The sequence below is a fragment of the Pipistrellus kuhlii genome, unplaced genomic scaffold (assembly GCF_014108245.1).
Source record: "Pipistrellus kuhlii isolate mPipKuh1 unplaced genomic scaffold, mPipKuh1.p scaffold_m20_p_3, whole genome shotgun sequence".
In the NCBI taxonomy this organism is placed as follows: domain Eukaryota; kingdom Metazoa; phylum Chordata; class Mammalia; order Chiroptera; family Vespertilionidae; genus Pipistrellus; species Pipistrellus kuhlii.
In genome coordinates this window covers 17,935,164-17,945,423 of record NW_023425529.1, presented here as the reverse complement: position 1 = coordinate 17,945,423, position 10,260 = coordinate 17,935,164, and the positions used below count along the sequence as shown (strand labels likewise).

General features: G+C 46.0%; 1 protein-coding gene across 1 annotated transcript; it reads right to left on the bottom strand.

Annotated features, from left to right (window-relative positions):
- Positions 1 to 996: 996 nt before the first annotated feature.
- Positions 997 to 9,787, bottom strand: GABARAPL1 (GABA type A receptor associated protein like 1). Its single transcript, XM_036456354.2, has 4 exons — positions 9,439 to 9,787; positions 4,361 to 4,439; positions 3,207 to 3,325; positions 997 to 2,269 (listed from the first exon to the last, which is right to left on the bottom strand). The coding sequence occupies exons 1-4, from the start codon at positions 9,526 to 9,528 to the stop codon at positions 2,204 to 2,206; spliced, it is 354 nt and encodes a 117-aa protein (XP_036312247.1). The 5' UTR covers positions 9,529 to 9,787; the 3' UTR covers positions 997 to 2,203.
- Positions 9,788 to 10,260: the final 473 nt, after the last annotated feature.

The window sequence follows — 10,260 nt, the reverse complement described above, 5'->3', positions numbered from 1 at the left end:
CCTTAAAAATATAACTCATATCTTAATTCAAATATTAGCTTCCATTTGGTTTTATCAGAAACACCTAAATATTGTTCTGCCAGTTGTGACAGGCGTCTATTCCCAGCGCTTTGATGTCAACATCAAAATTCCTTGCAGCTTTTAATTTTCCTCATGTGGTGCTTGCTGGGTTTGGGCTCCCTCCTTCCCTCAATCCTGCCTGAACTTTCTCAGCACACTGGGCATGGTTTGGTGGTGGGTGGAGTTGTGCCATGGATCTTTCATAACCACCTAAAACTGCAGAGGTAGACACCACTTGGGGATACAGATGCAAGATAAGAATATCAGAGACAAGTTCTGGAGTTCTTTAAGGAAGCATGGTCTACTAATCTTTTTTTCATTGTCTCCTACCTCGCACCCCAACTGCTCACTTGTATATTAGTCCCTGACAGAGTGGACTCAAATGGTCAGAAGATCCAAGTGTGTGTGACCGAGCAGCCTTACCTATGAGCCTTTTCTGATTTAGCCTCACTCTGACCAAGATGTGAAGAGAATATGTTTAGCTGGGACTTAAGAGCAAAACCAGGTATACAGAGCAACGCCTCTCCAGCTTCAGTGCACAGCAGAATCATGAGATTAAAAATGCAGGCGCCTACGCAGGATTCTGAGTGGGTACAATTTGGAACAAGGCTTAGGCATTGCACATCCCCAATTCCACCCCCTACATTCTGATGTAGGCGGTCTTCCCCCTTCAGTTTAGAAAAATCACATAAAACAGTGACAAAGCATTCACCACACACACACACACACACACACACACACACACACACCACCTTTGCACCGCACTGCCCCACATTTGGACGGTAACTCCTGGTCAGCAAACTTGTACACATCTGACGACATGTGAGCAAACTGTCAACAGTCACCCACTCAGATGTTCTGCTCAGAGACTCCCCCTGCCATCCATTGTTAATGCATACTAAGCAAAGGCAACAGTTCTGAACTCACGGTGAGTTGAAGGTATACAATGACTTTATTTCCTTGGCCTGACAGCATAAACATTACACAAGAACCTGCAGCTGACAGAATCAACACCCAGATTCCCCTCCCCCACGAAGAACCCTTTTCATGAGCAGAGATGAGCTGAAATGTCATGACTGAGTGCTCCCCACCCCCACCCAGAAGAACCCCTAAAGTGAAAATAATCAGAATCAACAGAAGCCCCACGAATTACTACAAGTCACCCTCTCCAACTTTCCTAACTAGCAGCTGCAGTAAATGGAAACCACAGGAGGGAAGCAGCTGGCCATCACTTAGCATCACTTAGAAGAAACAGCAGGGAGGGAGGACATCCATGGAGTCTGTTAATTGGAAATGGCTGAGGCTCATTAAAGTCCACGGTAGGGGTGGGATGAGGGGCACTAGAGAGAGAGAGCAGGTTAGGCAGAGATGTTCAATACTTCATCAATTCCAGTTAATGCTATCAAAACTACCTTCATTGTCACGTCCTTCACGATTGGCTCTTATTTTCCTAAAGTGAGCTCCATCTAAATTTCTATCTGACATCTATCCCCATCACTGGGGTGGTGCTTGATGTCTGTGAGATTATGACTGGGATGGGGGAGATGTGGCGAGGAGGAGGAAGAGGAGGAGGAGGAGGGGGAGAGGGATGGGGAAGAGAAGGAGGAGAGATGGGGCACAATGTTTGAATTACAATGTGTCTCCTTTGGTCCTCAGGAATGGTCCACTACCAGTAATTCTAAATCATTCCCCTCCCTTCCCACCTCCCCAGCTGTCCTATGCAAATGTCAAAGAGAAGGGAGAGCTGAAAGATGATGCCACTCCACAATCATCTCTGGCCCCAACTTGCCCACCTCCCGACTCTTCTAAAAAACAAAGAAGAAAAGAAATCACACAAAAATTAATTCGCAGCAATGCTATGAAATCATATCCTCTCCATTCCTAGAGTAAAGCTAATCCAACAGCTCTGTCCTGACATGCTTTCTCCCTGGGCCGAGGAAGCAGCAAAAAATATCAATTGAGCAGGTGAAAATATGACAACGACGACAATGACGATGACGATGTGTGCGGTTGTAGTGTTTCCAGATGTCTTCACCTTCTGTCTCCTCTCCATGGTGGGAGCTATCGATCTCTTCCCCACATCCCACACATATCCCTCCCCCTACCCCCGAGTCCAGGCTCCCATCGGCTGGGCTGCCGTCACTCACTTCCCATACACACTCTCATCGCTGTAGGCCACATACAGAAAGTAGTCTTCCTCGTGGTTGTCCTAGGGAAGAGATGAGGACCGGTTAGAAAACATCGTCCCATTCATTATCTCCAAGACCAAGGCATAATCCTTTTCTTTTAAAGCTCATTCTCTCTAGCATGGAAAACACAGATACAACAAAGCACGCACATTGAGATACATACTAATAGGGAATATATGCTATGGGATAACCATTAAGACTACAGACATTGGTCTGGCCAGGATGCTCAGTGGCTGAGCATGGACCTATGAATCAGGAGGTCATGGTTTGATTCCCAGTCAAGGCACATGCCCAGGTTGGGGGTTCGATCCCCACTGTGGGGTTTGCAGGAGGCAGCCGATCCAAGATTCTCTCTCATCACTGATGTTTCTAGCTCTCTCCCTCTCCCTTCCTCTCTGAAATCAATAAAAATATGTACTTTTTTTTTTAAATCACATACGTTATTGTCTCCAGCTAAGTTTACCTATTAAAACAACTTAAAGGTTTTGTCTTAATTATAAATTTCAGTTTATTTGAAATTTTTACAATCAAAAGCCATAATCCTATGTTAAAATATTCTAGGCAAGGCTGGCTGGCTCTGTAGTTGGGTGTCGACATACAAGCTGGGAGGTCACAGTTCAATTCGTGGTCAGGGCAACATGCTCAATGCTTCTCTCTCATCATTAATATTTCTGTCTCTCCCTCTAGGAAGTCAATAAAAATATATTAAAAAAAAATAATATGCCAGGCAAGGCAAGAATGAAAGAAGAATGAAAAGCAACTGAATTCAGTAGCTGCTCTATTCCTAAAGGGCAGATCTATCTCATCTCGCAGAGCCTCACAGTGCCTGCCCTGAGTAAGAGGATCCTGATAGACAACACCTCCTGTTCCACTTTCCCAGGTGTGTTATCAAAATGCACGAGAACAAAGGCTGGAGAACACCAGAGCTGCCCGCACTGCTGTCACCTGGACCATTACCTCATACAGCTGGCCCATGGTAGCGCTAGTGGGGGGGATAGTGTTGTTGACAAAGAAGAATAAGGCGTCCTCAGGTCTCAGGTGGATCCTCTTCCGGATCAAGAAGTAGAACTGGCCAACTGCAGGGAGGAAGAGGGTTTTATGAAAGAAAGGCAACAGTACAGAACACAAGGGACTAGGAGCATTCTGCTCTGCCTGCTCCCTTTAAAGCTCCTCCTTTCATATCATCTGAACACAGCCCATTACCGTCCCACGGCGATAGAAATAAAGTGAAACTCAAAGACTTGTACTCCCTTGTATGGGTAATATGCCACTGAGCAGTGTATTCCTCAGTAAACAGGTACTTGCCTTTGTTTACTCAAAATTAGACCAGATGCTAGCATATACCCACGCTAAGCCTGAGGACAGCTTAGAGGGAACACTCTATATCCAGGCTATAATAGCCCCCTCATTGTCCAAATCTGATCTGGAACACACTTCCATCCTAACACAAACTAGTCAATGGGAAGAGGTCTTCTTGGCTCCAGTAATCTTAGCACTGCCACTCACTCCAATGCTGGGACAATGAATGGAGTTCAATGCTTTCTCTTTTACTGAGCACACTGAAGACAAGTTAGAAGGCTGATGTTTAAATCTAAGAACTCCAGAGCAAACATATCTAAAAATCTTCCCAGTGTCTCCTGGATGCAGTGATAATTCCACTAAGGATCAAGGTGACGAATGACTACATCCTCTGCATTTCCAAATGTTAACCAAAGCACATATAAAATGTTAACCAAAAAAATGGAGTTTGGGGAGACAAAGACATCATTTGAGAATCTCTAAAAAGTGATTCTCACATGAAACTAGTCTGGTTTTCCTCTTGGAATAAAGTGACATCATAGTAACAGAGATGATGTTAAGTGCTTTAAGTAACAGATATGTGATCTCTTTCAATGTCTTATACTTTGCTGTGCCTGCATCAAACGAGGCACTATGATGTGAATTGCTTAAGGGATTGGTGATGGGGAAGAATCATGTCACCACTTTGAATAACCTAACTTTCTGAAGAACCCTACTTTCTTCAGCCTCCTTCCTCAGTCTCACAATCTCATGCACGCAGACAGGACTGGGAGCACTTTGCTATGGGAGAGTCAGGGAAGGAAGAGCATTACCAGTGAGGTCAGAGGGCACCAGGTACTTCCTCTTGTCCAGATCAGGCACCCTGGCCTTAGGAGCCTTCTCCACGATCACCTGGCAGGAGAGTCCAAGAGCGGGGAATGAAAACTACAGAAACCAACCTAGTATTTTTCCTTCCACATCTTAGTTTCCCCATTTAAAGTGAGTCTGTCTAGTCCCAGTAACATTTTTCTGTTACTTAATCTCCTGCCGGAAACCTATTCTTGTTTCACTAATAGAAAGATGTAAAAGGTTGGTCAACCCTGAAACTCTGAAAGGTCAGAGCCAACCACTCCCTATCTAAAGGAGACAATGCTAACTGTAAATCCTTACTGATATGATAATCCAGTTATTACCTGCCTAAGAGCTATGGGTACATCCCATAGTCTCAATAAAAGGGATAGCAAGGCCAGGGCCTTAGCGGTAATCCTCCCTCTAGAAGTGGGACTCCCGCCTGGCTCCCCAATTTCCCCAAATTAACTCTTTTCCAGTTGTCTTTACATTTGTGTGCAGCCTTCTCCTGAAACCAGACTCTGAACAGGAATCCTGAACCACACAGGACATGATAAGGGATCCCACAATCTCCCTTACAAATATGTGGGGAGATGGACTTTCTTAGAAAGGTGGTAGTTTTATTACTGCAATAGCAAGAGGATGGCCACGGCATGTGATCCAAAAAAGAATATTGATCTTAAGTAATTACAAGTTACCCGTCAGGTATACTATAGGATAGATTCCTTCTGGTATTTAATTTAAGCATGAAGGCTGTCTGGGTCTTCTCAAATGGTCCAGGGTACCAGTTAGTTTTCTTTCTTATAAAAGCCACTTATTAAAGCTATAGATGATGTGGTTTAAATTTTATATTTTGTCAAATTTTTTAAGAAGTACCACACAAAAAAAGTTTAAGACACTATTTTATTAAGCAAACGAGTAAACCGTAAAATAGTTCTTACAGTATAATATTCTGCGCTATCTCAGTACAATAACCTATTTATCAATATTATGCTAGAATTTCAAGCGATTTTCCAATGTCTATAAGTATTTCTGCAATATTTGAAAGTTTAGAAAAACCAGATTTCTGTAATGGAAAGAAAAAAATTAAGCTATTTAAAAATTAAAGACTTGCCCTGGCCTGTATGGCTCAGTTGGTTGGGCATCAACCTGTGCACCAAAAGGTTGCTAGTTCCATTCCTGGTCAGAGAACATGCCCAGGTTGTGGGCTGGTGCAGAAGGCAGCCATTCGATTGATGGATGTTTCATTCACTCTGACATGATGCTTTTCTCTCTCTTTCCCTCTCCCTTCCTCTGTCTCTAAAACAATCAACTTAAAAAAAATTAAAAACTTTTTATTCATGTAAATTTATAAAATGGAAGACTTGTAAATATTTAACATTTTAAATATTGAAATAATATATTTAAATTTAAATTGCAGACTACAAAAAGTATATTTAATATTTATAGATTTATAATTCATGCATATTATATTTTATATATTTACATTTTAAATATTTGAAATCTATTATAAAGCCATGAGATTTAGACTTTTCATTTAGAAAATATCATTACCCTAGATCAGTATTTCCCAACCTTCTCTCATGATGAGAATCACCTGGTGGAGTTGTTAAAACACAGATTCCTGAATCCCAACTAAGAAGTGCTAAACTAGAATTTTTGGGAACATATAGGTAAAATTGTATACTTACCTAGTGCTCTAAGACAGATTTTATATACAGAGCACTAAGTTAGGTATGCAATTTTACCTATATGTTCTCAAAAATTCTAGTTTAGCACTTCTTAGTTGGGATTCAGGAATCTGTGTTTTAACAACTCCACCAGGTGATTCTCATCATGAGAGAAGGTTGGGAAACACTGCCCTAGATAGAGAGGGTTTGGAAAGTATAGGAAAATTGCAGAAGCAGAAATAAACACTGGCCACGTATCCCTAGTAGCTGTTCAATCTTCAACAGGTCACTTAACCTCTCTGAGCTTCAGCATTCCAATGAGTAAAGGGAAGATGATAACTTCCCAACATCTCCTTTACAAAGTTATGGTACTGCTACGGTGGACGTGAGTAACCCTTGAAATTCTATGTGAAAATGTTTTGTGAATGATACAGAAGTATCTAAACACAAAGATTGGCTTAGAGGAATCTAAGCTTCTAAATTTAAGGAGACAGATTAAAACAGTGAAGAACTGCTCTGACCGGTGTGGCTCAATTGGTTGGGCATCATCTCATACACCAAAAGGTTGCCGGTTCAAGTCCCCCACATGCCCAGGTTGGGGGTTTGATCTCCAGAATGGGGCCTGCAGGAGGCAGCTAACTGACCAGTGGGGGGGCGTGCAGGAGACAGCCAATTGATGGTTGATGGATGGTTTTCTCTCATCATTGATGTTTCTATCTCTTTCTTCTCTGAAATTATTATTTAAAAAAATAAAAGAAGGAAACCACAAGGGAGTAGAAAAAAACTGCAAAGGAGACATGGGGGGGAGAGGGAGGGAGAACTTAGAGGAAAAGGAAGGGGAGCAGGAAAGAACGGCTTTACCAGAAATGTGTAGGTTTCCAAGAACCCCAACTCTGCCACCCGCCACTCTCTTACAGTGAGCTCTGGGCCAGAGGCTCCGCTCACCTGTTTTCCTCATCGTGAAATGGAACGTGGCTAATACTCCTTGGATTGTTCATGACTTTAAAAAATAGACAATAAAAAAAGAGAAACAACCTGTGCCTAACAGTTTCCTGCAATGTCACAGGTTTCCAACACACGGTAGCTATTAAGATCACTTTAAGAGCCCATGAAACCCTTTTCTCCCAAGGCACAGGCACAGCTGTCCAGGTGTGGCGGCTCTAGAGATTCTGCAGGGGCTAAGCTTGAGTTATGTGAGCAGTCAGGGTACGTGGCTGCTTTACCACCACTGAAAGGGGGTTTGCACATAATTTACTCTCACCCTCTATTTGGTGAACAGAGCACTCTAACAAGATTCAGAGTCCCACCCCAAACTGGAATCACACCTCAGAGCTCAGCAAAGCTCTTCTTCCTGTGTCCCAGCTAGAAAGAAGGTCACAGGCAGAGCTCCTTAGGAGCAGTTGGTTAAAACTTTAACTGGAGGTCAGAGTGATGGTCCAAACAGTTTACAAATTATACAACTTTGTAAAAATGCAATACCAAACTCAGCAGGAAGGGACTAGGGAGAATCAGCTGACATATCCTGGGGAGAACACATGTAAATGCAAATGGGATCAATCTCAATTTTAAGGAAACATAGGAAATTTAACTAGCCTTAGGAACAGGTATAGTTCAGAGTTTGTAACTTACACAGAGCTACTGAGACAAAGCTTCATTCCACTCTGGACACTTGATGGAAGCAACAGTTTATTTCTCTATTTCCAATACCAAATAGTGTACACTTAATTCTCATAGGACTGCCTGAAGGACCCAATGCAGGGCTGCAATCCAAGGTCTGTAACAGACCAGCTGTGTGAAACCTTTAGGAAGTGACTTCATTTATCTGCGCTTCAGTCTTCCTCTGACAATGGGGATTATAACGGTGGGCGGATGATTAAGACGGAGTGAACAGGCAGCATATGCTCAGGTACAACTATCAATCAAGTTAACTGCCACTTCTACATGTTATTACAGGACAGTGGAATATCACCAGCTTCGGGAGAAACTTTTGAAGCCAAGATCCAGAGACCAGCGAAGCAATAAGTGAAGGATCCTTTTTGTGTGCCATTTCCAGAGAATGGCACAGCCCTCGTGTCTCCTCTTCCTTAGGGGAAAAGGACTGTCCTTATAGGAAAAGGATTATCCTTATAGGAAAAGGATTGTTCTGGGTTTTCTACCAGATTGCTCTGATAGCTGTGGGAGATCAGGACACTTAGATAAGGATTGGGGAGGAGGCCTGGGTGTACCTGCTGGGTCAGGAAAGCACATCAGCTCATCAGGATTCTCTTAGCTGTAAATTCTGTGTAACATGTATCCTAACATGCCTGCCCGAAGATAAAGGTTACAATCTAAACTTTCTGCTCTTTCATCTCCAAAATATAAGAAAGGTTGTTGCTCTCTCTAGCACACTTAAGAGTCTTCTGCTTTTCCAATCCGGCTGTGCAGCCCACAGGAGAGAAAAACCAGGCAAGTGACAGGGGTGGGGGGTTGGGTGGGGATGGGGAAAAGGCCCGGATGCAGTGAAGATTTTTATACACACACACACACACACACACACACACGCACACACACACTCTGTTCCTCCTCAATGACATGAACCAGGGTCCAAAAACACCAAGAGAACAAGGCCCGGGCCCTCCGGACTGTGTCTAATTACAATCTGATCAGAACAAGTAGCGGAGGGAGGCAGCCCGCCCGCCCCCGCACAGCCTGGGAGCCAAGGAGGCAGCCCCGCTGTGGCGCAGGGAACATGACCTTGTTTTCCGGGCCAGGCCGGTCTGATGGCACTCCCCCCTCCACCCTAACAGAATGGGAGGGGGGGGGGGAAGGGGGAGGAAAGAAGACCCACTGGCTTCCTAACCTTTGCCTCCCAAACCCAAATGCTAGGAGGACCAAAGCAACCGGATTAAGGGAGAACCAGCCACGGCAGACATCGATGGGTGCAAAAACCCAGAGATTCTCCCCCTCCCCTCCCCCCAATCAATGTCCCTGCGACCTTAAAGGAAGCAAACAGCCGGGCCCGACCTAGCCGATCTCGCACCCACAGGGCTACAGGGTGAGCGCCTCCCACCAGCACCCACGGCCTCTCCGTTCCGCTGAGTCATTCAAACGCAGGTTCGGCTGGAGGGATGCGGGCGGCTCCGGAGACGGGCACGGGCCCCGGGAGGACAGAAGGGTTTTTTGTTTTTTTTTTAGGAGATCCGCCGTCAGAGCACCCATCCCGCCGGCCCTCCCCGCAGCGAAGGGCGTTCGGGGTGAAGGAATGTGAGGGACCAGCGCTCTGCGGTGCCTTAGGGCAGCCATCACACCTCCCCAATTCCCCCCACCTCCACCTCCACCCCCACCCTCCCCGCCTTCCTACCCCCCCTTCCCTTCCCAGCCCCCCCCGCCCCCTCCCCTCCCCCGCCACTCACAGGGACCCTGTCCGGGTATTTCTTCCGGATCTTCTCGCCTTCCTTTTTCCGATACTCAAAGGGGTGGTCCTCCTTATACTGGAACTTCATGATGAACCGCAGGGTTTCCAAGATCCCCGGACGACGGCGGGGGCCTGCCTCCAGGGCTGATGATGCCTGCGTGGCTGGCTCTCGTTCGGGCTTCTTCCTTCCTTTCTTCTTCCTTCCTTCCGCCAAATCTCAAGACGCAGCAGGACCGCTTTCGGAGATGCAGCTCCGGAGTGCACGCCGCTGAGGCCGGGCTTTGGGCAGGGGGATCGGCGCGGCTCGGGGCTGCAGGCGGAGGAGGACGGGCGAGGGAGCGGCGCTGGCTTTCCCCGAAAGCTGGGAACGCGAAAACAACGCGGTGGCGCGGGGGCATTGTGACGTCACGACGTCCCGCCCCGGCCCCGCCCCCGGCCCCGCCCCCGGCGCCCCGGACCCCGCGGGGTGGGGGGGGCAGGCACGTGGTTGTCTTCCGTGTGTTCCCTTTCTAGCTAACCCTTCCTTCAATATAATTCATTGCGAAGGGAAGCAGGTTTTAAACTTCTTTTTCTATGCAGAGTGTGACATGGGAAACGGTTGTGAAGCAAAGAAAAAAAAATGTTCTAAAGATGCGTTCTTCCCTCTTCCTCGCTGCTGTTTTGGTTGGGTCCAAAAAACAAACACAACGGGGAGACAAACCAGCTCTTCCCAGCTGGCGGGGGTGCACGGGTTGCGTTGGCCGGTGCAGCAGTGCCCCCTGCGCGTGCACGCTTGCCCTTAGCTTCTCCAGTGGCACCCGGGAGCTGAGCCGGGCACCTT

Coding starts and splice junctions, on each gene's coding strand:
- GABARAPL1 (XM_036456354.2), bottom strand. CDS start 9,528: ATGAAGTTCCAGTATAAGGAGGACCACCCCTTTGAGTATCGGAAAAAG. Junction 3,326..4,360: donor GGTGCCCTCTGACCTCACTG/GTAATGCTCTTC, acceptor TCCTCCCTGCAG/TTGGCCAGTTCTACTTCTTG. Junction 2,270..3,206: donor CCATGGGCCAGCTGTATGAG/GTAATGGTCCAG, acceptor TCTCTTCCCTAG/GACAACCACGAGGAAGACTA.